The sequence below is a fragment of the Borostomias antarcticus genome (assembly GCF_949987555.1).
Source record: "Borostomias antarcticus genome assembly, chromosome: 4".
Lineage (NCBI taxonomy): Eukaryota > Metazoa > Chordata > Actinopteri > Stomiiformes > Stomiidae > Borostomias > Borostomias antarcticus.
Genome location: NC_140237.1, coordinates 11,821,042 through 11,845,874, shown reverse-complemented (window position 1 = coordinate 11,845,874; position 24,833 = coordinate 11,821,042). Strand labels below are relative to the sequence as shown.

General features: G+C 48.5%; 2 protein-coding genes across 2 annotated transcripts; both read right to left on the bottom strand.

The window, feature by feature from the left end:
* Positions 1-163: 163 nt before the first annotated feature.
* Positions 164-5,125, bottom strand: acd (ACD shelterin complex subunit and telomerase recruitment factor). Its single transcript, XM_084436806.1, has 14 exons — positions 5,003-5,125; positions 4,403-4,531; positions 4,147-4,271; positions 3,631-3,721; positions 3,371-3,450; positions 3,163-3,207; positions 2,975-3,012; positions 2,591-2,724; positions 2,300-2,372; positions 2,007-2,183; positions 1,517-1,630; positions 679-1,313; positions 499-575; positions 164-329 (listed from the first exon to the last, which is right to left on the bottom strand). Exons 2-14 carry the CDS (start codon positions 4,511-4,513, stop codon positions 221-223), a joined length of 1,809 nt encoding a protein of 602 aa, XP_084292932.1. The 5' UTR covers positions 4,514-4,531; positions 5,003-5,125; the 3' UTR covers positions 164-220.
* An 11,272-nt stretch (positions 5,126-16,397) lies between these two features.
* LOC311307721 (transcriptional repressor CTCF-like) lies at positions 16,398-23,509 on the bottom strand. Its single transcript, XM_084436582.1, has 13 exons — positions 23,402-23,509; positions 21,869-22,147; positions 21,264-21,446; positions 20,166-20,502; positions 19,807-19,977; positions 19,584-19,717; positions 19,314-19,434; positions 19,049-19,198; positions 18,705-18,865; positions 18,276-18,458; positions 17,868-18,000; positions 17,486-17,638; positions 16,398-17,301 (listed from the first exon to the last, which is right to left on the bottom strand). Exons 2-13 carry the CDS (start codon positions 22,136-22,138, stop codon positions 17,012-17,014), a joined length of 2,286 nt encoding a protein of 761 aa, XP_084292708.1. The 5' UTR covers positions 22,139-22,147; positions 23,402-23,509; the 3' UTR covers positions 16,398-17,011.
* Positions 23,510-24,833: the final 1,324 nt, after the last annotated feature.

Here is a 24,833-nt window from a genome sequence, read left to right as displayed (position 1 = left end):
AAGTGGAGTGGAGTAAACTAGGCCTATACCTCACAGAAGGGGGGGCCTGGATATAGATAGATTTGGCAGTTAAATAGATGTACATTGTATTTCTCATCAAAGAGTCTATTGATTGTAGAGTTCTTTATTATAATTAAAATGACACAGCAGTCACATGGGCAATGAAAGCCCTATCCACACCCAGACATTTATGGGCTCCTACCAGCCTGTGGCCCACGCATTATTCCCTCTCTCCCCCGCTCTCCGACGCCCCCAGCAGTGTATCCTTGCCAACACGAAGGTCAGAGACAAGGTACTTCACAGCCCAGCGCAGGAGGAGGTCTGGAACCCTGGATGACACACAAGCACAGTTGACGCACATCTGCACAACTCTTCACATATTAACTCACTCTGCTCCGTCCTCAATGCACTGATCCACCCCCCAGTACACACGCAGGCACTCACACACACACACGCGCACACACGCACACACGCACACACGCACACACACACACTCACTTCATTTGGCAGAGATCCTGGAAGATCTTATCTGATGTCTGGTAAGAGTAAGAGAAGGAAGTGCCATCACTGTGGACCTGAAAGAAAGAAAGAAAAAAATTCAGTTTCACTTTCATTCCATCAGCTAGGCTATACATCTATCCCATTACCACAGCTCCTCCCTCACAGTATCCTCCTTACATCAGTAGAGTTTCTAGCAGCTGTGTCTGGTCTCTGCTCACAGCAGCGTCCCTCCTCTCTCCTCTTGGAAGCCAGTGGAGACTCTAGCAGCCAGCTGGGCAAGCTGGAGTCCGCCGGCCGACCCTCCTCCTCCTCCTCCTCCGAGGGAAACGCAGCCTCTGGGCTTCTTTTTGCCGCCCTGCGCCTCCCCTGTTTGCTGTCCTGCTCCTGCGCCTGCTGCTCTGTGGCGGTGTGGAGCGGAGGCGTTGGGGTTGGGTTGCAGGGCTGCTCCATGTCGGAGCCCAGGGGCCAGACCGCTGGGCTGACCGAGGAGGGGGATCCGCTGATGGGGACCGGGCTGTACGAGGGGTGGGGCCTCTGGTAGGGCGGGAGGGAGAAGTCCTCTGACCTCTCGCTGACCCCTGACTTCTGGAATGGCACCGGCGTGCTGGTTGCCGCGCAGGGCGGCGCAGACAGGACTGGGGTGGGTCCCAGGACTGACTGACTCTCTTCTAGTTCTGACCTCTCGCTGACCCCTGACTTCTGGGATGGCACCGGCGTGCTGGTTGCCGCGCAGGGCGGCGCAGGCAGGACTGGGGTGGGTCCCAGGACTGACTGGCTCTCTTCTAGTGGGAGGGGCTCCGGCGTCATGGATACTGCGAGGGAGCCAAAAGGGAGGATAGGGAGACATCAGCACCTCTGAGATCAGCAACTACAGTGTTCTTTTGCTTCTACACAGTGTGTGTGTGGTTTTTGTGTGTGTGTGTGTGTGTGTGTGTGTGTGTGTGTGTGTGCGCGTGCGTGTATGCATGTGCGTGTCCAGAGGTTTAGTGCCGAGAGGTGAAAGATAAGAACACACCATCAGATGAGGAGGAGGTACTGAGCATATCAACTGCTGGAGCAAACATGTCCCATGGATTGACTCCGGTGCCTGTCGACCCCTCAGGAACTATCTCCCCATCTATGCTCTCCCCTGGCAGAGAGACAGTGAGAGGGAGAGGGGGAGGGAGAGAGAAAGAGAGAGAGCGAGAGAGAGAGAGAGAGAGAGAGAGAGAGAGAGAGAGAGAGAGAGATTTGGAAGGAGTTGGAAGTCAATGGGGCCAGTGAGACGTTTATCATTCCAATGTGGCCGTGTTAACTACCATTGTAGCCAAGTGTGCGCCTGCAGAACAACAGTAGCTCAATACTGAGGCAATCAGGGAAATGATAGTCTCTACATGTCAGGTTCATGTAAAACAGAATGAGAATACACCCTTAAGTCCAAAATAGTGAACTTATCCTTTAAAGCATCTTTAAGACTGACCACACACTTAAGGTCTCAGCAAATGTACAAGCTAGGAAACACTCACCAGCAAGTGTGATCCCATGGACACAAAGTCTCTGCTGAAGTGCTGGCTTGTCTGCCTGCCTGTTATTCTCATCGCTGATTGGTTGAGCAGTCTCTGTATGCGTGGCAAGGAGTGGCAAATCTGTCTGTTTGTCTTCAGAAGGTGGGACTAGCCCACTCTGGGTGTCACTGCCTTGATCTGAAGGAAAATACATAGACAGAACACATGTAGGTGACAAGTGTGTCTGTGCGTGTGTGTGTGTGTGTCTGTGCGTGTGTGTGCATGCATGAGAAAAGATAAAGAACAAGTGTTACCTGAAGGTGTCTGTAACAACAGATGATCCTCCGCTGGGATATTGAGATGAGCTGCAGGAACGCTGAAACTCTCCTTCCCAAGGAACACAAACCCTTCTGTTAGAACCCGCCAACCCTGGTTATCACCCACATATCACACACCCATCAAGTACTCAGACTAATGGTTCCTTAAGAAAGATCATATGTATTTAAATGACTCCCTAGTGTGAAGTATCAAAATAAAATATCCCTGTGAATTATCTATGAGAACAACCTACAAACCTACCCTGTCTGCAGCTCCTACAAACCTACCTTGTATCTGATCCTGTCTTCAGCCCACTGCGTGCGAGGGCAGCTGGGCACGTTCAAGAGTTCCTTCACTCTCTCCTTCAGCTGCTCCATGCGGTCATCCATCCACTCTCCCAACAGCTCCGACAGCCCCAGCTCTGGGGAACAGGACAGACACTACCATTCAAATCAAATCATACAAAACATTTCATGCAAATTGCAATAAAAAGGGCTTTGACAGGAAAAATAATTGACATGTATCGTTACAATCATTTACTGACCACTGGTCATTGTAAGCCTGGATGAATGAAGGTTGAATAAGAATATGTAAGTAAATAAATAAACCCTATACACTACAGTCATCATATAATTTTCTCAAATGTTATGGCTGGGTCAAGAGTCTTATACCATTCTGGGTGTGAACAGAATCTGTGTCAAGCCGGGATCTAAGGAACAAGGAATACACACGATCAACAACACATATCAACTCATGCGCACAAACATTACCCATGTGTCAACAAACATCAGCAAGAAAACGCAGACACAAATACCCAGCATGTTCTGTACTGAGAGACAAAAAAGATCTCCCTGCTCACCTCCATGTTTCACAGATCTTATCTCTGACTGAGGAGAGAGTCGTGCTGAAAAGAATAAGAGCTGAGCTTCACAACATACCCACCTTTTAACCACAACTGATTTAAAAACTATTGCAGCAAATTAGCTATTAAGAGTATACCCACTTCTTCAGCCCCCACTACAACATTGTAAAATATGTTGTGTGTTTGTGTCTGTATCATGCCTCACCAGCAGGGGATGCTGTCTTTAGCAGGCCCAGCTGCTGTTGTACTCATCTTACTAATCGACAGGAAGAACCTGCACCTTGTCTGGAAAGGAGAAAACATGGCCACTATTAAGATCTGTTAAGTTTTGTACGCGCACACGCATGTGCGTGCGCACACACACACACACACACACACACACACACACACACACACACAGGACAGACACTACCATGAGACAGTCCAACATGCCCCCCTCCCACACACCCACACCCACACACCTACCATTTCAGGAACCAGATGAAACTGCAGGCTGTACGAGTACGCAAACGCTGTGCAGTTAGTTAAATTGAAGCAACACTCACGTTCCTCCACCCTAAACATATCAAGGAACACAGAGAAGCTCACTCAGTTATCAGAGGAAACACTCACTGCAAAGCTATGGTGTGGCAGTACTGTGGAGATAATACAGAGGTGCTACTACATAGCATACCTGGGTTAAAATAATTACATAGCATACCTGGAATACCTGGGTTAAAGTAATATATAAATAACTGATTGATTGTTCTTGTCTGGCACAATGGATAATGGGTTTTCCTAAAAAGGCAAACCCCACCCATCTGACACAAAGCAGACTAGAGAAAACGCTTAAGTATTCAAAAGGATTGTGAATAGTATTTTGACCCAGGTATGCTACATAGTACTGTAGTAGATGATGGTTGGTGGATTCATGATATGGTTGCTTTTTCACATTACAACCATATTTCCTTGTGATCTCCTCGCCCCTACAGCTGAACTCACTCCTGCAGGGCTTCCCAGGCATCCTGTGTGAGTATAGCAGGGATCTGCACTACTCCGTCAGACAGGAAGAACACCACGGTGGGCCCTGCAGCCCCCTGGGCCTGGGATGCAGACATGTGGCCCACCTTGACACAGACAAGCACGAGTTAACTACCAGACACATACTCACATCATTAGAATGTAGAACGGTAAGTTACCAGGCTACCAAAAAGGATCTGGGTTTTGTGGATTGGGACTACGAGCGAAACATTGTTACCCCAGCAACATGTGCCCTCAGGTATCCATGCTTGGTCTCCTCCTCAGTGCTGTAGTTTAGGATGGTCTTTTCTATCCAGGGCTCCAGCTTAGCCCTCCTAGGGCGAAACATGTCCACACTCCAACACTCCTACACCCAGAGATCAGAACAGAATAATGTCTGTATTAGACAGTTAATATTGTAGGTGATACAAAATATTTCTGCAAACAAAACTATAGTTATTTTCAGTCATCAGCAGAACAGCCTGAAACGAATCAGTCTAACAGTTACAAGTTCTTTATCAACACTGCTGCCTCATCAACCTGTCTGTGCAGCTCCAATTCTTTGATTAGTTCTTTGAAAATCCATATTTCTAACGTTACTGGTCTTGCGTCATTGCTAAGATAGCTAGCACTATACTAGACTAATCACTATACTAGACTAATCACTATACTAGACTAATCATATTCTGATGATAAGCTAGCTAGCACTATACTATACTAGACTGATCATATTCTGATGACCGAATTCTGATAAAGTAGCCAAACAACGTTAGCTGGCTAGCTATCTTTGTAGCGCAATTCACACATTCCAAACTACTTTAGGTTTCATATTACATACCGTCTAGATTATTGATTATGAGACGGGTGGAAAAGAGAGAGATAATCCGTGCGAAAACATATTAACGTTATTTCACAATAACAGCTTCTATGTTTGGTTTCAGATTTCCGCGGTACAGACGAGTATTGTTTGTTTGTTTACGCTCCGTTGTGAAACATTTCCAAATATATGGTTCCCACTGCAATCGTGCTGCAAGGGCTGAGCAGCAAATTAAGTGTTGGCCAACTGCATTAATGTGATCTTTAATCATTCTTTATTATGTTTATATATTTCGACGTCAGAATCAAACTTTGTTTTTCATTATGAGACAACATATCATAGCATTAGCTAGTTGCATGCTGCTTCAGATTAGTTAGTAGCTCGAACAGCCGCCAGAGGTCGTCTTTGTATAGCATCTGCTAGCATCCACTCTGGCGTCAAAATAACGGAATAATAACTGAACCATTTTTGTTACACTCTTGCGCTATTTGGATTTCTTGTATATTTTGTAGGCCTATAGCCTACTGTAAATTTGTATTTACATTTGTACTGTAGACCTAACTGTTGCTGTACCGCAATTTCCCCCTGGGGACGTAGGCCTACTAGCCTAAACAACAAATGTATTATTGTTATAGCTTTAGTATATGTTCCTAATTGATACTGGTTTGGGACCATTCCACAGCTATTAGATTCATCTGATGTCACTTTGTAGGCTTAAAAGTTAGAATTGCCGCTATTTGGGAGTCCATGGATTGAAAATGCTGGATGAAAAATGCTGAAAATAACAGACTCCCCAATGTTTTGCTCTAAAAGTTAAAACCCAAGCCCCCAGGATTCGAAATCTAAAGTGAAGGCCTATTGAACCGCGCCATCTTGGCTAGATTTGTAGTCATTTGACTATTTCCGGTGACTTTTGTACTTGCGCAGTTGAGCTTTTCTGGCCGACGCGCGTCCACGAAAAAGTTCACGTTTATGTGAAATGTAGACGCACGTTCCCGGCTCTCTCCGCTTTGATTTAGCAATGAAAACCGGCTTGCATATTAACCTGTTTTTGTCAAATATATTCATTGGAGAAATTATTTTTTCATCCAGGCATCTTAGTTTTAACAGGTTAATTATAGCTGAAGATGTTTTGTTTGCTAGTAGATGGTATTAATTCCGTTCGCGATAACGTTATTGCAGCCAGGCTAAATTCCTCCAGGGAGCCAGTGACCGGCGAGTTGAAGAGCTTCACTCCCCGCCAGCAGGAGCTTTGGCCGCGGCTACCGCATCTCGGATAACCCGCTGAGTTCGTGGCTGCTATTTCACATTCGCCCTTGATCAATCCCAATACCGATCCATGGTAATAATGAATCAATCGTTCAGATCAGATCGGCAGTGCTGCATGCATGTTACAACATCATTGTTAGCATTATTAACATAACCATAGCCTACATTTATCTCTCTAACGTTAGGCTATCCATCTTACACCAGTCGGCCATTCGATAGCTAGAAGCGGTTGAGGCTGAAGATGGGTTTTGGGAATTTTTAAGCTTTTAGTTGGTTCTGAGGTCTGTTGTACTACGGAAGAGCATTAGGGCCAACAGTTGTTGTTTTTTAAGCTTCTGAGTTTAAAGTCAGACGTTATTTCTGACTTTTTTCTCAGAAATTCAGACTTTAAAGTCAGAAATTCAGACTTTTTTTCTCAGAAATTCACTTTAATCTCAGAAATTCCGCCTTTAATCTCAGAAGTTATTTCTGATTTTTTTCTCTGGAATTCTGACTTTAAACTCAGAAGCTTAAAAAAATAATAAACTCAGTTGTTGGCCCTAATGCTCTTCCGTACTGTTGCTAGTGATATGCTAAACATGTTTTAAACTGGACCAAAGAGTATGGAATGCCAAGAGGGAACACTTTAGTGGTGAATTTTTGGCACTCGCCTGAAGAGGGTGCTCATATATCGTTTCCGCCATTATGGACTGTCATCTCCAGACAAATTCAACCAGTCAGTCAACATGAAGACTACAAATCAGCTACCGAAAAAACGTCTGGAAAAACGAAAACGTTGTCTGCAATAAATTGACAGAACTTTCAGAGCACATGTCCAGAGCTTGCCTTTCACCGGTTCCCCAAATATTCTGACAGGTAAATGTTCGCAAAAGTATATGGATTGAAGTTTATTGGACCTGTCAGTGCTAGCTAAATTAGCTAGCTAACGTTAACTGTGCACAAAAGATCCTGACAGGTAGCCTAATTGTTGGTTTAACTTGCTTACAAAACAGTAGAAATTGAAGTTGACTGGACCTGTCAGTGCTAGCTAGCTAGTTAGCTAGTGTAACCACTGTAATACAGTTAACCATTGTAAACTAGATGGCTCAGAGACTTGCTTCGGGTTTCATGGTTTTTATCTGACCTGTACACAGAAAGGCATCACATCACAGCATAGATGGACAAGACGGTCACAGGCGACACTGCTCGTCAGGTCATATATGTAGAGTATCTGCATGTTCCCACAGGTACATGATACAATAATACAATTGGCAATGGTTCCAAACCTATTAAAAAAGTACAATTTGCCCTGGACTTCTAGAATATTTAACACAATACCCGTCGATATGCATATAGGTTCAGTTACGGCAGTGTACTGGGGCCGATTCTGGGGCGTCATTCTTGCCAGATCTGGGCCGAGTTAGTTCTCCTAACTATTTTGGCTACCTAAGTTTCCTCTTAATTGCATTAACACTGCTATTATTCAACCAGGGGGAGATTCTGTCAGCCGACCTCTTTTGAACCTTTAGCGGAGCAACGTTCTGCACGCTGCTGTGGAAGCTTTTTTACTCTAAATCTGGGCATTGGACGGGCGTGTGGGTGGGTGGCAGTGTTGGGCTCGTTACTCAAAAAATGTAATATATTACTTATTACTCATTACCCTTTTTAAAAGTAATATCGTTACTTTACTTATTACTCCCAGCCAAAAGTAACTAGTTACTTATGTAATATATTACTTTCCATATTGACTACCTTTTGCAGCGTGCTCATCACGGTCCGGTTCTCTTTCCACCAACTTCATGTTGCTGTGTTGGCGTAGCAAATGTTTCAGGAGATTTGAGGTGGTGTTTCTGGCACAAGAAAGAGTCTTAGTAGAACTTACACACAGTTTACACTTGACAACATTCTTGTTGTCTTTCAGTTCCAGGAAATCGAAATAGTGTGCGTATTTCCAGCCATGGAATGTTAACGTCGTCATGTTCAAATAGCTACGCTCGCTCGCTGCTTGCCTGGTTATAATGTGACGGGACGTGATATGAGCGGAACGTTCTTCAATCTGAAATCAAAACTTTATTTCACCCTTTGTAAAACGAAAATAAATAAACAGAGCAGGCCTATGACAAAAGTAATGCAGTAGCGAGCTTTCTGGGGGCAAGTAACTGTAATATTATTACTGAAATGTGATTAGTAACTCGCTACACCCCTCGTTACTGGAAAAAGTAATATTATTACTGTAGCGCGTTACTAGTAACGCGTTACTGCCCAACACTGGTGGGTGGACAGTGGACGGGCGTGTGGGTGGGTGGACAGTGGACGGGCCGATCATGAGCCCATCAGACCACCAGGGGGAACTGCGCGGGATTGAAACGGCCATATCTCCGCATGGGAAGGGCACAGAGACATGGGGTTTGGACTGTCACAAAGATCTTGACGTAACGAATGCAGCAATAGCAAACTTTGATCGGAGCCAGCTATCCATGTGAAGGTGTTAGAGGTAGAGTCCTGAGTGCTACCGCCCCCCCCCCCAGCTCTGACCCAAGGGGGGGTGCCAAATGTCAGTTTTAGATAGATTCATAGCTCAATTGATCGATCGATCGATAGACCATGATGGCTCCATGAGCACTCTGCATAAATCTTAAAGCTACATCTTACCTACAGTCAGATTAATAGTTGGTTGTTCAGGTGTTGAAACAGAGTTGTGTTTCTTCAGTTTTGGGTGCTGTGCATTCCCAAAGCTTTTTGTAGGCCTATGAGTTACAGATTGAATCACTGATATTTGATAGATAGATCGATTGATCAATGGATCAATATAGCCTACCACACCATTCCTACGGACATTGTGCACTAGTGTCATTTGTGCACTAGTGTCATTTAAAGTCCATTCATAGCTGCATGGCTCAAATGATCTCATAATATTAGAGAACTGTGCTTTAGCCTTGCTGTCAAGGAATCTATTTTGAAACAAGGTTTCTCTTTTGGTCTTGTTAAGATTAGGTTGTTATCGAAAAACACACAGTGATGGTAAGAAATAAGCAATTCGAGCACTCATACATTATCAATGTTTAGCCGTGATATATGTATATCTATATGAATCTATCTATATCTATCATATATATCTATATGAATATGTATATGAATGTTCAAGTCTCCATTCAAGATTAATCTATCATATCTAGTGATACCAAATCATCTCTGAGAATTCCTGTAGAAATACTGATGAATATCTTGGTGGCCGATATAATGTAATGATGAGCACTGATAATTCTGCTTTGAGCTCAAGAGCAAGATGTTCAAACGATGTACATTCACTCAGGTCAATGTGATTATAAGATGAGTAGAGAAAATGGCTGCAATCCCTCCTCCTTTCTTGTTTTGTCTGACTGATAAAAATTATAATTTGGAGGACAAGCCTCTATCAGTGTTGCTATGCCAATAGAGTTATTTAGCCCGGTCTCGACTAAAAACATGCAATGCAAATTCTTTTCAGTTATATCATTAACCCAAAAAATGTTAAACAATGATCTGTGACAGTTTTAGGATCACCCAAGGGATTTGATGCTTCTATCCACTGCGTAAGGACCTTTTGCACAACTCCCCCTACTATAATGGGTGCAGGGGACAGAGGAAAGATTAAGGACAACAACTCATGACAGATTCAGTATCCCATTTAATATCCATAAGTAGGTATATGTCTCATAACCATCTATTGTAAACATATTTCACCACAGTAGTTGTCTTACATAATCATACGTGCAATGCAAAGGTAGGACATGGTAGAAAAAAAAGACACTATGCTGGGTCAGTCCATTTGTGTCACTTAGAGTGGGTCTCAGTTCTTTGGTCCGATGATCCACCCTTTGTGGTGTGCTGCTGTGACGTGGTCCCTGTACTCAGTCCCATGGATCCCCCCCCCCTCCTATCACTGTGGTATCTCCTGGCCCTGTCACAGTAGTTGGTCCTTACTCCTCCTAGTCTCACTCTCCTCCTTAGTGTTCATCTCTTTCATATCAGTCTCTACAGTCCTTCCTCTCTTTTCATTTCCTTTGTTGTCCTCCTTTCTTACTCCCTCTTTTAATTTATGATCTATTTCCTGTTCCTGTCTCATTGTATCATCTACCCTCCTCAGGCCCTCTTCCTTCCTCTCTTTCATTCTTTCTCCATTGTTGTCATCCACTGATTTGCTTTCTTTCTTTTTATTGGTGTCCTTCCCATCATCTTCATCCCTCCTGTCATCCATCCTCTGCCTCTGCTGCCTCTCTGCCTTCTCATCTAGATCTGCTGTGGGAGAAGAGTGGAGAGATGGATAGCCTGTCATTATCATGGTATTCACTGTGCAAAAACACACAAACACACACTGACCCACTCCCCCCGACACACACGCACACTGACCCCCCCCCCCCACACACACACACGCACACACACACACAAACATTTCTAACATCAAGTAGAAAACAAATACATTTGACAACATATACTCACCTCTACCCTCACTTACAAACAGCACCTTCATGCCAGGTGGGGAGCTTGGTTTCTCCTCTGGTGATGGCTGGAGTGTGTTGGTAGGGGTGGGGCTGGTGGAGTCAGTAGGGGTGGGGCTGGTGGATTTAGTGGGAGTAGTGGAGGTAGGGGCAGCGGGGAGGGGCATGGTGGAGGTAACGTGACCAGGGATAGTTGTTGTTGCATGTGTGGAAGCTGGGATGGAAGAGTTAGTGATATGCGTGGCAGACTGAGTCAGGGAGGAAGATGTGGAGTCAGTGGGGGGAGGGGCAGCAGGGGTAGAGAGGGCGGGGCTGGCACAGTGAGTGGGTGTAGGTGAGCTTGTAGAATCAGGAGAGATAGTTGGAATGTGGGAGGGGCTGGAAGCACCATCAGTGGAGTTAGTGGCAGGGGTCGTAGTGCTGGGGGGAGTGGTGGAGGCTGAAGGGGTTTGAGGAGTAGGGGTGGTGGATTCTGAGGGGTTTGGAGGGGTAGAGGCTGAGGGTGTTAGAGGGGTAGGGGTGGTAGAGGCTGAGGGGGTTGGAGGGGTAGGGGTGGTGGAGGCTGAGGGAGTTGGAGGGGTAGAGGCTGAGGGTGTTAGAGGGGTAGGGGTGGTAGAGGCTGAGGGGGTTGGAGGGGTAGGGGTGGTAGAGACTGAGGGTGTTAGAGGGGTAGGGGTGGTAGAGGCTGAGGGGGTTGGAGGGGTAGGGGTGGTAGAGGCTGAGGGGGTTGGAGGGGTAGGGGTGGTAGAGGCTGAGGGGGTTGGAGGGGTAGGGGTGGTAGAGGCTGAGGGGGTTGGAGGGGTAGGGGTGGTAGAGGCTGAGGCGGTTGGAGGGGTAGAGGCTGAGGGGGTTAGAGGGGTAGGGGTGGTAGAGGCTGAGGGGATTAGAGGGGTAGGGGTGGTAGAGGCTGAGGGGGTTAGAGGGGTAGAGGCTGAGGCGGTTGGAGGGGTAGAGGCTGAGGCGGTTGGAGGGGTAGAGGCTGAGGGGGTTAGAGGGGTAGAGGCTGAGGGGGTTAGAGGGGTAGGGGTGGTAGAGGCTGAGGGGGTTGGAGGGGTAGAGGCTGAGGCAGTTGGAGGGGTAGAGGCTGAGGGGGTTGGAGGGGTAGAGGCTGAGGGGGTTGGAGGGGTAGAGGCTGAGGGGGTTGGAGGGGTAGAGGCTGAGGGGGTTAGAGGGGTAGGGGTGGTAGAGGCTGAGGGGGTTGGAGGGGTAGAGGCTGAGGCGGTTGGAGGGGTAGAGGCTGAGGGGGTTAGAGGGGTAGAGGCTGAGGGGGTTAGAGGGGTAGAGGCTGAGGCGGTTGGAGGGGTAGAGGCTGAGGCGGTTGGAGGGGTAGAGGCTGAGGGGGTTAGAGGGGTAGAGGCTGAGGGGGTTAGAGGGGTAGAGGCTGAGTGGGGTAGGGTTGTGGACTCAGTTGTGGTGGTTGTAGGGGTGGAGGAGGTGGTGGGGAGCACAGTAGTGGGGAAGGTGAAGAGGACAGGGGCGGTGGGGTCAGCAGGGGGTGTGGTCACCATCGGGGGTGGAGCAGCTGGGGGAGGGGGGGCGGGGTCAGAAGCAAGGTGGATGGCAGAGGAGGTGTGGTCAGAGGCAAGGGTGGTTGATTCAGCAGGGATGGGGGCGGCAGTGAGGGTGGAGGAGGCAGGGTCACCTGACATTGTGTTTTTCGGGGAGGGGGAGGTGGGGGATGTGGGGGCGGGGCTCAGATTAGAGGTGGGGGAGGTCTCTCCTTCCTGTATCCGAGCGAGCTCGTTCTCAGGGGTGTTGCGTCCAGAGGGGGTGTGGCCAGGCTTGATGACGGGCTTGGGGGGCAGGGCAGGTTTCCCCGCCGCCTCGTGTGCCGATGCACTAGGTCGAATAGGACGTCTTGTGTCTAAAACAAGAGAGAGATAATGTGATTGACGTGAAAGAGTGTGTGTGTGTGTGAGAGAGTGTGTGTGTGTGACCCGTGTGCGTGACTGTGTTACCTGATGAGGTGGACATCGTCCGGGGTTTCGTGAAAGTGGGCGGTGGCGCAGGTTTGCTGTCGATGATGGTGCCCTCAGATTCTGCCTTCTTCATCTCGCCTTCCTGGCTCTGTCAAAGAAACACAGTTCCTCATACTCCACTCACACACGCACACACACACACACACAGACTCACACATATATGCACACACACACACACACGCGCACACACACACACACACACACACACACACACACACACACACACACACACACACACAGACTCACACATGTATGCACACACACACACACACACACACACACACACACATACACAGACTCACACATGTATACACACACACACACGCACCTGCGTCTCCTCTGGCTGAGCTTTAGACACACCAATGCGTTGTAGCATGAGATGGAGCTTCTGCTCAAAGCTGTGTTGGCCCTCAGCTGAGTGTTTCTGTTAACAACCAATCAGAAACCAGAAGAAACAGTCATCTGTTGTCAGGCGAGGGAGAGAGTGAGTGAAAGGAGACGAGGAGAGGAGATGAGAGGCAATGAAAGGTGAGGAGAGGTGAAGTGAACAGAGGAGAGGAGAAAAGGAGAATTGAAGAGGTGAAGAGGTGAGGAGAAGAGAAGTGAGGAGAGAGAGGAGATGTGAGGAAAGTCGAGGAGAGGTACGGTGAGATGAGGGAAGGAGAAAGGTGAAAAGGCCAACAGACTCTGACCTTGCCGTGTGTGGTGTTCTTGGCGTTGGCAGAGCCGGCGGTGGCGGAGCCGGACAGCAGGATCAGGGACTGGGACTTCCCCTCTCTCAGCGCCCGACGGGGCGGAGCCTCGCCTCTCAGGGGGGTGGGGCCAGAGGGATCTGTCACCGCGGCAACTGACTCTCCCATGACAGTGGCATCGCTTTCATTGTCCTTCTCTCTCTCCTTCTCTTTCTCATGCTCCCTCTTCTCTTTGTCCTTCTCGACTCTCGCGGCGTCCCTGAGCGGGCGGATGAGATCTGCGATGGAGGTCTTTTTGGTCCGCCCCTCGTGGCTTGTCTCTGACTTCAGGCCCCGCCTCTTTTTCAGGGTAAAGAACTCCCCTAGCTTCTTCCTAAGGGTTCTGGAGGGGGCGGGGCAAGGGGCGGCGCTGGTGGGAGCCACTTCCTGCTCAGACACTGGCAGTTCCTCATCCTGCCGTTTCCTGAGTGGAGGGGGGGGGGGGGGGCGGCAGAGCAGCACAGGGCCAGCATGTTATACATACAATACTGTACATACAGTAGCTTTGAAGTACATCTCTGTAAGTTTGCATTTTATACATGTGAGGTACTGTTAATGGTTGAGGAAAGAGCCTATCAGTGCTGTGATTGGTCAGACACTCACAGGGCGTGGTCAGCAGGAAGGACTCTCTTTGTGAAGAACTCTTCGACTCCCTCATCCACTCTCCCCATGAGCTCTGGAACCTCATGTTCACCGTCTAATACTGGCTCCTATACAACGCGCACGCACGCGCACACACACACACACACACACACACACACAAAGATTGCAGTCTCTGCTAACAGGTGTGTTCCAGAATGGGTTTGAGAGCAGTGTGAGGGAAGGAAAGCAGAGAGATTTCTGATTGGTGGAAACTGAGAATGATGCATGGCTACTCCTCCTGGTGAGAGCAGCTCCCCTCTCCCAGCACACACAGGGACAATTACATAATGTTTTCACCTCACTGAGGCAGCCGCCCCTCACACAAAAGCTTTCTACCATTCACAGAGACAGAAACGATTTAGTCTGTCATTTTGTATCCTCTAATGTGGATTGCCATCGTGCTTCCTCCCATGGCTGTGTCCAGGAACAATTGATTGGCTCAAAAAGCCCTAATGGTATAATGATGTCATGTCTTGTGGCACTGAGCTGGATGGTGTGGTGGAGCAGATTGTGTTTCAATTGCTGGGGCTTCGTTCTGTGACTACTAGATCAGCACAGTGGAGCTCAAAATGGACATGCTCAGAGCTATGGTAGCAGAACTGATTAAATAGCAGTTGATCAAACACACACACACAGGCACATCCACACACAAACACCCTCCTATAGAAAAAAAGCCCGCCAGCTTCAGAGGCAGCAAGCATGAACCTCAAAAATACATACTGTGTAACACACATGCAAATCAAACAATCCCCCCCCCCCACACACGCACATTTTACAACACGCATCATTTTATAACACACTCTTAGTGTTGAATCTTTAAGCAGCTGCTGCAATGGGGGTTTCCTTATTCCACCGGGAACCAGGCATCTTTTCTCTCTCCCTCCGTCCATGCCTCCCTTCCCCCTGCCTCTCCCCTCGGTCCCCTCTCACATCTCCCCTTCCTTCTTCCATTACGCCTCCTCTCACACCTCCCCTATCCTCCCCCGCGTTCCCGGTACCTGTGGTCTGGATGGCCGGTGGTTCTGGTTCTGCCGCTGCGGTCGTGGTCGGCTGCGGGTGTAGTGCCTCAGCGCCGGCCCGCCCAATGGCAGCTCCATAAGGGGACACACGGCACTCCCGTTGCCGTGGTGTTCCGTTGCTGTGGCTCTGTTGCCGAGGCACCGTTGCTAAGAGCACCAGCAGCAGTATCTAATGCCCGAGCCGGGGTGGGCGGGGCCTGGGTGGCTAGACTGACAGATTTGACAACAGGGGGCCTCGCCTTTCTCTCCTCCCACCCTCTCCCTCAGAGAGAGAGAGAGCATGAGAACAAGATAGTGAAAGGACAAGAATGAGGAGGCAGGGAGGGAAAAATAACCTACAGTAGTGTGAGGGAGATTGTCGGTATGAAGGCAGTAAATAAAATAAGATAAATGTAATAATGTGCAATTTTTTTAGGGTAATTTAAAAAGCAGATTGGCAGTCGAGGTAATTCACTATATGCACAACTCCAGTACTTCCTGAAATTAGACATGCTTCTCTATTTCCTGTCTCACACTATTGGATGAAATGATTATTCAGGTGTACCTGATCATTGTGCTTCAGTCAGGCACACCTGATTAATCATTTCATCCAATAGTGTGAGACAGGAAATAGAGAAGCATGTCTAATTTTAGGAAGTACTGGTATTGTGCAATTGTTCTGTTGTGTCTCAAAAGGAGGATCATAACACAGAGGACAGAGAGCAAGCAGTACCTATCAGGATACGTCTCTATGGGAAACCTCAGTACCCATCAGGATACGTCTCTATGGGAGAAACCTCAGTACCCATCAGGATACGTCTCTATGGGAGAAACCTCAGTACCCATCAGGATACGTCTCTATGGGAGAAACCTCAGTACCCATCAGGATACGTCTCTATGGGAGAAACCTCAGTACCCATCAGGATACGTCTCTATGGGAGAAACCTCAGTACCCATCAGGATACGTCTCTATGGGAGAAACCTCAGTACCTATCAGGATACGTCTCTATGGGAGAAACCTCTTAAATGCATTTCACTCAAAATACGCAACAGACTTCCCTCGACTGTAGCTGAATTCTCAATATTTTGTTTCACCATAGAAATACCAGTTACATTTCCACTCTATAAATGTAGCTATATCACTGAAAGCAAATAAAGACAAAAAGTCCAACTAGAAACTAGAGGAAGAAAATGAAGAATCAAGGCTCAAGACGATGATGTAGGTTGATCTTTTTTTTTTTTAATTGGCTGTACACTCACATTCTCCCACCCCCTTCCTGGACCCATACAATAAAACATTCAAACTCCTTTTGAGTCTTCCATTCCGATGGTACAAAAAAAAAGAAATAAAAAGCATCAACCCCAAAAACAATTATTTCTAAAAGCAATAAGAACACAGGATAATCTTTCATGTCATTTTGAAAACCGCATGTTTTTTTTTTCTGAAGCAGAATATTTCATGGTCACCCCCCCGAACCCTCGGAGATACTAACAGAGGGAGAGAACATGATTACAATTTCAACAAACATCAGATGGGAGCGAGTAGGCAGAAAGAAAAAAATATTTAAAAAATGAGCCACTGGGAAGCATTTTTCCGAGGTTCTGTTGAACATGGACAGTGGAATGGACATGGTCTTCTATGACGATACGTTTCACAGCAGGGTTGGATCTTTAAAACCTTCCTTCCCCCCTCATCCCCACTAGTGAGAAGGTCCAGCATGTTCAGATTCTATTCACTCAGGGCGGGGAAGCATTAAAAGAGAGCGCAAGTTAAGAGACAAGAGGATACGTTTCTTTTAAAAAAATAGAATGAGCTAACGGTATCTTCAGACATTCCCAGGCATCATCATGATTAGGGAGATTTAAGCTTACATTATCGTGTGCGCACGCATATGTAAGGGGAACCTATGTGTTTGCATGGTCTGTGTGTGTGCGCATGTGTGACTGGCATCCATCACCGGTCCATCATGCTCAGGATCATCTCGGGAGTGAGGTCACCGTTGGGTGGGGCCTCTGTGACTGACAGCTGTACTTCCTGAGCTGGCTCCTCCCCCTCGATCACCCCCCCAACCACCGTCTCCACCTGGATGGCCATGCCCCCATCATCAGGCTCCATTTCTGCCTCGCCCTCCTCGCCAGCGGCCTCCTCCTGCTGGACGGCCTGCTCCGCCTCCAACTCCTCTTTCACAATGATGTCATCCACCTCGCCGGTGACCTCGTCCTCCACACGGATGATGGCTGCTGCTGTTGGGGGTAACAGAGCAGGGGTACTCTAGTTAGGCAGGTTTTTCAGTGTGAAAACTTTTAAATGTTCTCGGGGGCAATTTGTGCTGCAGCATACAATAGAACGTATGAACACAAAATAAATAAACCTAACAGCGGGACTAGTTGAGCCAGGGGTGCCCCTGAGTGCGTGTTGTAGACTCACGAGGGGCAGGTTTGGCCTTAGGGGGCCGCCCACGTTTCCTCTTGGCTGGGGGGCCCACAGGGGCGGGGACCGGGACTACGGGCGGGGCCTGCTCCACCTCCAGCTCAGCCAGCAGCTCCTCCTCCTCCTCCTCGATGTCATCCAGCTCAGGCTCTGATTGGGTCAAAGTGAAACGCTGTCGTTTAGTGCCATTCATTCTGATTCACAGACAGGATATTAGATTCACAGACATCAAATATATTTAGTGTCAGTCCAAATTTAAAAGCCCTCCTCAACCTCACATCTCCGCTCGCTCCTCGGCTCAGGTGTGATCTGATGTGGTGCTTACAGTTTCAATCTGATGTGGTGCTTACAGTTTCAATCTGATTGGCAATCGACTTACCGGTGTCGTCATCGTCGTCTCGCCTGCTGCGCATCTTCTTCTTCCTGCCGCGGCGTCCCTTCTTGGGTGGGGTTCCGTTCTCGTCCGAGTTGTCCTGTCCGTTGCAGCTCTCTGCATGACGCAGCATGGTGTTCTAATGGAAGACAGTGTCGTCAGAACAGGAACTCACTCATGGAGGCCAGGGAGACTGGAGTGCAACAGCCAAACTCTGGTGGAGCTCATCCTTTGGGCTTACACACAAACGAAGAGTTGGTGTGTGTGTGTGTGCGCTTGTGAGAGTGATTTGGCATGGTAGTGTTCCATATTAGCCGCCACGGGCCACTTGGTTGTAAAATCTCTGATATTTCAATCAAATTAAAATGTGAATATAACGTGGATTTAAATAAAGCTACAGAGTAGGACTCTGACCCTGCGAGTGAAGGTCTTGGCACACTTGCTGCAGACGAAGGCGGTGGGGATGAAGCTGGGGTCGTGGTAGCGTTTGAAGTGCATGTCCAGCAGCTGCTTCTGCCGGAAGGTTTTCTCACACTGGCTGCAGCCGTAGGGCTTCTCACCAGTGTGGGTGCGCCGGTGCATGATCATGTGACGCTCCTACAGGGTCAGAGGTCACACACGGGACAGTCAGTGGAACTCAAGATCCCCCCCCACACACACACACCCCCACCCCCCTACCTGCTGTAACAGAGTCTCACACACACACACGCAACACACCCGTCTGCAGCAGTAGTCACTCACACACAAACACACACGTCTGCAGCAGTAGTCACCCACACACACCCGTCTGCAGCAGTAGTCACACACACACACCCGTCTGCAGCAGTAGTCACACACACACACCTGTCTGCAGCAGTAGTCACACTGTTCACACTTGAAGCGCTTCTCGTTCTTGTGGGACTTCTGGTGCTGGATGAGGGCGTAGCGCTCGTGGAACACGGCGTCGCAGTAACGACACTTCCTGCCCTGCTCAATGAATGAGTGCTGCTTCCTTAGGTGCACCCCTAGAAGACATACACAGTCATTATAACCATACCAATGGAGGACACACACACTCAGTCAGTATGGATGCATAAACAAACACTGCTTTATCTGAAGTGCACTCAACATCTGAAGTGCACTCAACTTCAGACCCCGACCTAAAAATGACAACAAAGCCGATGTGTGTGTGTGTGTGCGTGGCTCACCCAGGTCGCTCTTGCGGGCGATGACGGTGTCGCAGTGCGGGCAGTGGAACTTGGCGACGTTCTCCGTGTGCTTCTGCAGTATGTGCATCTTCATGGTGCCGCTCTGGGTGAAGCGGGCGTGGCAGATGTAGCACTCATACGGCTTCTCACCTGCAGGGGAGAGAGATGGAGAGAGAGAGAGTGTTGGCATGCTTGACAACAACACAGGGTGGGGTTTTCCATCCCTGAGGTACGCACATGTGTTTTTGTTGTGTGTGTTACCAACCTGAGTGTGTCCTCATGTGTCTCTTCAGTTTGTAGGTGTCTCTGCTTGCGTAGCTGCACAGACTGCACTGGAACGGTCTCTCTCCCGTGTGAGAGCGGATGTGCCTCTTCAGCTTACTCACCTGGAACAGGGAGAGACGAGTAGGAACACCTCACACAGTAAACGCCTGAAACCTTCAGTGAAACTTTATTTAAAAAATGTAGTTTTACAGGGACATGGCACATATTGCATATACGAACACTTACAGATCGTCCCTCTGTGTGTACTAACCTCCACACTAGCGTAATCACACATCGAACACTTGAAGGGCTTCTCGTGTGTGTGTTTGTAGCGGCGATGGCGCACCAGCTCACCGCTGGTCACGAACGCCATGTCACAGTCTTGGCATTTATGAGGACGGGTGCCTGAGGGGGACAAAAAGGGTTAGCGCCAGTCAAGAAGCAGTCCTGTGGTACCTGCGCACGTGTGTGTTTGTGTGTGTGTGGGGCAATACCTGTGTGCGTGTTCAGGTGGTTCCTCAGCAGGGTCACTGTTCTGAAGGCTCGCCCACACAGGTGACACTTGTGTGGCCTCTCGTCCGTGTGGCTCTTCATGTGACGGTCCAAGTTGGAGCGCCGGGGACAGGTGTAGCTACACAGCTCGCACTGGAACGTCTTTTTCACACCTGGCGGACACACCCACACAAACGGGACGGTTACCAACGCCCACGACTGGCCTCCTCAACGAGACGTTACAAAATAAAGCCCCAAGAACAAATGTTTGTCTGTGTTTGCGGCAGTCAAAAAACGCATGCAGTTCGGCTAAAACACGGATAAGTCTGATGCAGTAACTCCACACAGGAACAGGTCTGACCTTTCTTCTTGATCTTGGTGGGTTTGGGCGGCTTCATGTTGCCCACCACCTTCTCAGCGTTGACCTCAGACAGCAGGCCCTCCTGCTGCTCCTCCTCGAAGTCGTAGACGGACACATCCATGTCGCGCTCCCCCTCCGCGTAACGCAGACGGCTCTTCTTGCCCTTCTTGCTTTTGCGGAGGCCGCTGGGAGGCTGGTAGTCAGGGTCCTTAGCCCAGGCGGAGTCCTCCGGCTGGGGCTCGACGGGCTCGCCCTCCCCCTGTAGCCCCTCCTGGTCCCCCTGGAGCTCCTCCTGCTCCACGGTCTCCACCTCCCCGTTGGCTCCCACCTTCACCACCTGGAACACAGAAATAGAGACACGGGGGCTCAGAGCTCTACTGCTACACATTACAACAGTGGTTCTTAACCTGGGTTCGATCGAACCCCAGGGGTTCGGTGAGTCAGTCTCAGGGGTTCGGCGGAGGTCAAGACACACACCCGACTCATATGATTCGTGATGACACGCCCCGCTTGGCCATCATTGGCTGCAGGTGATCACGCTACATCGCTTGGCCTATCTGTGCTGCAGGGAATTTGGTGCACTCAGTAGTCGACTTGTGACTGTCGTGATGGTACGTCGTGTGATTGTGAAAGGAACAGACTTTGTTGCGAAAATGACATGAGAGTGGCACTTGCCAAGGTCTGAACTGGTCTCTGAAAGGCAACAGCAGAAGTCACACTGATTTGCAGTAAATATTCATTATTATGCTTTTGTTTTTGTGTGAAAATCATGTTTTGATGGTTTTGTTCTTTGAACACAGTGATGTTGATGCACGGTTCATTTTGTGCACCAGTAAAATATATACCTACAGTATGTTTTGAATTTGAAAAAATCATATTTTATTTTTCCAATTAAGAAGGGTTCGGTGAATGCGCATATGGAACTGGTGGGGTTCAGTACCTCCAACAAGGTTAAGAACCACTGCATTACAACATGCCTTCGAAGTCTGTCCATAACCAGTGTTTTTTTGTATTAGTGTGTGCTAGTGTGTGTTTGTGGAGCAGAACGTGTATCTGTATAAGCAGTGTGTGTGTGTGTGTAACAGTGCTGTGTCTAACCTGGAAGCCTTCAGGCAAAGGAAGGGTGTGGCAGATCATAGGCTCCGCCTCCTTGTTGCCCGTCGTGGCATCAACGAAGCTGGCCTGGAGCTCCTCCACTGTCGCGTTGGTGACTGGGACCTGCACCAGCTGTAGCTGTCCCAGACCCAGGGCTGCGCCCACCTGCTCCTCCATATTCACTACCTGCAGAGGGACATGCCCAGAGATTGATTCAGATCATCAGACTTACTGTCTCAAGTTCTCAACACTTATAGCCCTTTTCCACCAAAAGAACTCTGGTTCGTGAACCGGTTCGTTTCAAAATCCCTGGAACCTTGGTTCTGTCCAGAGAACGGGCCCGCGTTTCGACCAGTTTTGAGCCGAACCGTTGTATGCCAGCCCACACCCATGACGTCGTCACGGTTCGCACTGAAAAACCTACTATTTTGTGGTGCCGGTTCGGAACCAGCTTTCGGGTTCCCGAACTCAGTTCTTTTTAGTCAAAATGCTCGGAACCGTTCAAAATTAGGTTCGCGAACCGGCACCGAACCGGTTCCCTCTTGGTGGAAAAGGCCTATCGGTGGAAAAGGCCTATTAGTGACCGTCAGTAACACTGCCAAACTAACCTGGAGGGTGATGATCTGGCCCTCGTCGCCCCCGGTGACGGTCACTGTCCCGCCCCCTTCCAGGACCTCGGTCTTCATCTGCAGCAGGGTGGGGTCCAGCGCGTCCATCACCAACATCTCCACGTTGCCCCCCACCGCCACGCCCTCCTCCTGGACCTGCTCCTCCAGCAGGGCCCCCTCTGCCGCCTGAAGGAGCCCCACCCCATCACCGCCCTCCGAGAGACCCTTACCAACCTCCCCGGTCTCCATGGAAACTACCTCGCCCTCCATGGACGCCACCTGAGAAAGAAAACCCCCCAAAAAACAGAAAATGATCAGAACACAGGACATGACCATAAAGGGTGGACTAGCTCGCTGGTGAGCAGGGCTGGCTCTGAGATGCTTTCAGGATGGGTATCCATAAGATTGGCTTTTCTGTAGCCCATTTCCTTAAAAAAATAAAATAATTAAATTATTAAAGAGTACAATTCTGCATTACAAAGGGGATGTCTGGGTGGACTATGTCCAACCCTTCATCCTGGCCCTGCAAGAGAAGGAGGACCAGCCTGTTAATCCCATCTTTAGCGTGTGAACAAGGCAATGTGTAATGCTCTTGCCGGCCATATAGTATATTGTTGTAACGTTACCTTGTGGGTTATAGAGGGAGCTCTCACCCGTGATACTAGTTTTATATCGAGCAGCGACTGGGCGCGAGGGAACGGGAGGCAGGGCTCCTTAAACTTTTGCAACAAAATCTAACGTCAAACCTGTGAAACCTGCTGATCTGAATGGGGGATTGTGTTATTTGGCGCGGTTACTGCTCGTTTTGAGCGACACATCAATGGGATTATTGGGTTTTTGCCCCTTCCGTGTTTACTCTCGGGAACCATTGAGAAACGTTACCTAGTTACCGAGCCAACTTATTTGGAGCCGCTTTGCGAATGGGTGAAATTAAATTTATTTGCACAATTATGCCAAAGGAGATAAAGGCTACTTCTTTGTATAGATTGACCAAGCGACTTGTCTATATAAGCAAAACAAAATCAGAGGCGAGGCTAACGTTACACCTGAAAGGGCCATTATCAGAGTTGTTTATTGCCAAGTTCTCTTTTCAAAGCGCGTTTTTGATCAACGGGAAACATTTAGGGTGCAGTCTGCGACGATACAATGAATCTGATCAGATTGATACAACGTATCGAGTGAACTCGGAATGCAGCGCTTTCCTTCTGGAGACGCGGTTCTCTCATCTCAAAAGAGGAAACAAAGGGCACGAGAAGATGGACGCCTGGCCTAAACAAGCTCCCAAAACATTACGCGAATTATAATGCCATCCATACCGAAATACCACCTAATCACGGTCCCAAAACACTTTTAAGTTGAACAGAACCTCTAACTTCTGGGTTATACGTGGTTTTACTAAATTTTCGATAACGATAGAGGGAGACAAACACCCCCCGCCAGTCGCCTGGACCTCGAGCCCCACCGTGACACCTAGAGGCCGACGACAGCTCCTACAAAAATGCCCCCCTTCGCCGGGGAAAGTAGTGCTCTTACCTGCTCCGCACTCCGCGTTTCCCCCTTAAATTTGCTTGGAAGCTCGGTGCCTGTATGGTCTTCCTCTGCCGACGGTATGAAAGCTTGTCCTTGCGCCGCTGCGCTAATAATCCTCTCCCGCTTTGGAAGAGTTGGCCTTTCACAAAATGGTGGCGCTGAGCAGACGACAGTGCATGCGCACGCAGAGGCCCGACGGGAGGAGAGGAGGAGGGTCGCGCCAGTTGGGTTCCTGGATGTCTGAGCGCCACTTTTGAATTCAAGCGTTCGTGGGCGTGGTATGTTCAGTGAACAGCTGTTCCGTGGGACAAATCAGTTGCCGTTCTACGCGCATACATTATTTCCCATAGCCTAGACACTCCCAATACGCGGATAGCCTGCGTGTAGGTGGGTAAGTCGCTTCATTATGCTCTGTTTACAACAATGCATATTTATTTAATGGGACAGAATACCCCTGCCTCTCCCCGCCAGCTCACTCATACACATCCACTGTCTGTTGTTGGTCTACTCAGATTATTGGTCGAGCAGCTCATTTCAGTCAGTGAGGTTGTTTATACTGCGGGCCAGTCTGTGGCCTCTTCATGGCCAAAATATAAACATTAATAACACTCACACATTCTACTCTTCACATTACATCACCCTGTTATAACCCTACTTCTAAGCTCTGTTTTAAGAATGACTGAATAGTGTACCATTCATAAAAATGATTTACATCACAGTTTTATCAATATATATATTTTATATAATAAAGATTAAACATTTGAGAACAGGCAACATATCACTCAACATACATATCTATATATGAAACAGTAAATATCTCTTATGGTGCACCTTCTGTAAGTCATTCCAAAAATAAACAATGTATCAAAACTCTTCATTGCTCATATTCCTCTCTGTTTCTCATTTAAAGTTCATTTCAGTCTTTATGGATTTACTGTACAAGATTTAGCATCACTCCAGGCACTTTCAGAGTGGAGAGGCTTAGAAGGACTGAATTCTGACTTTACTTTTGGGCTTGTTGTGTGTGTGTGTGTACTTTGGGTTTAGATTGTCAGTCACCATTGGGGAACAGAAGGCAATATATTCCTGCACTCACATTTCCTGCACAATCTCCACCATAATGGCAGATATTGCTTGTCTGAGCTGTTAGTGGAACGACCTACGGGTCGACCAGTGGTTTGGACCTCTGTCTGGTGGGAATGGGATGAGTGGCCATGAGAGTGTTCTATGGGAGCAATGTGGGGCCGGTTCCTCCGTGATGTTAGAGGACCGTGGTGGCCAGGTGGCTGGGAGTGGAGGGGCGGACCTCCTCATCATGGGAGGTCTCCTCACCTGCAAAAAAAAACCAACAGATCTCACCTTCAGCAAACCAAAAACATATTTTATTCCAGAACAATTATAAACAAACCCCATACCGTGGTCTCTATGCCCACGA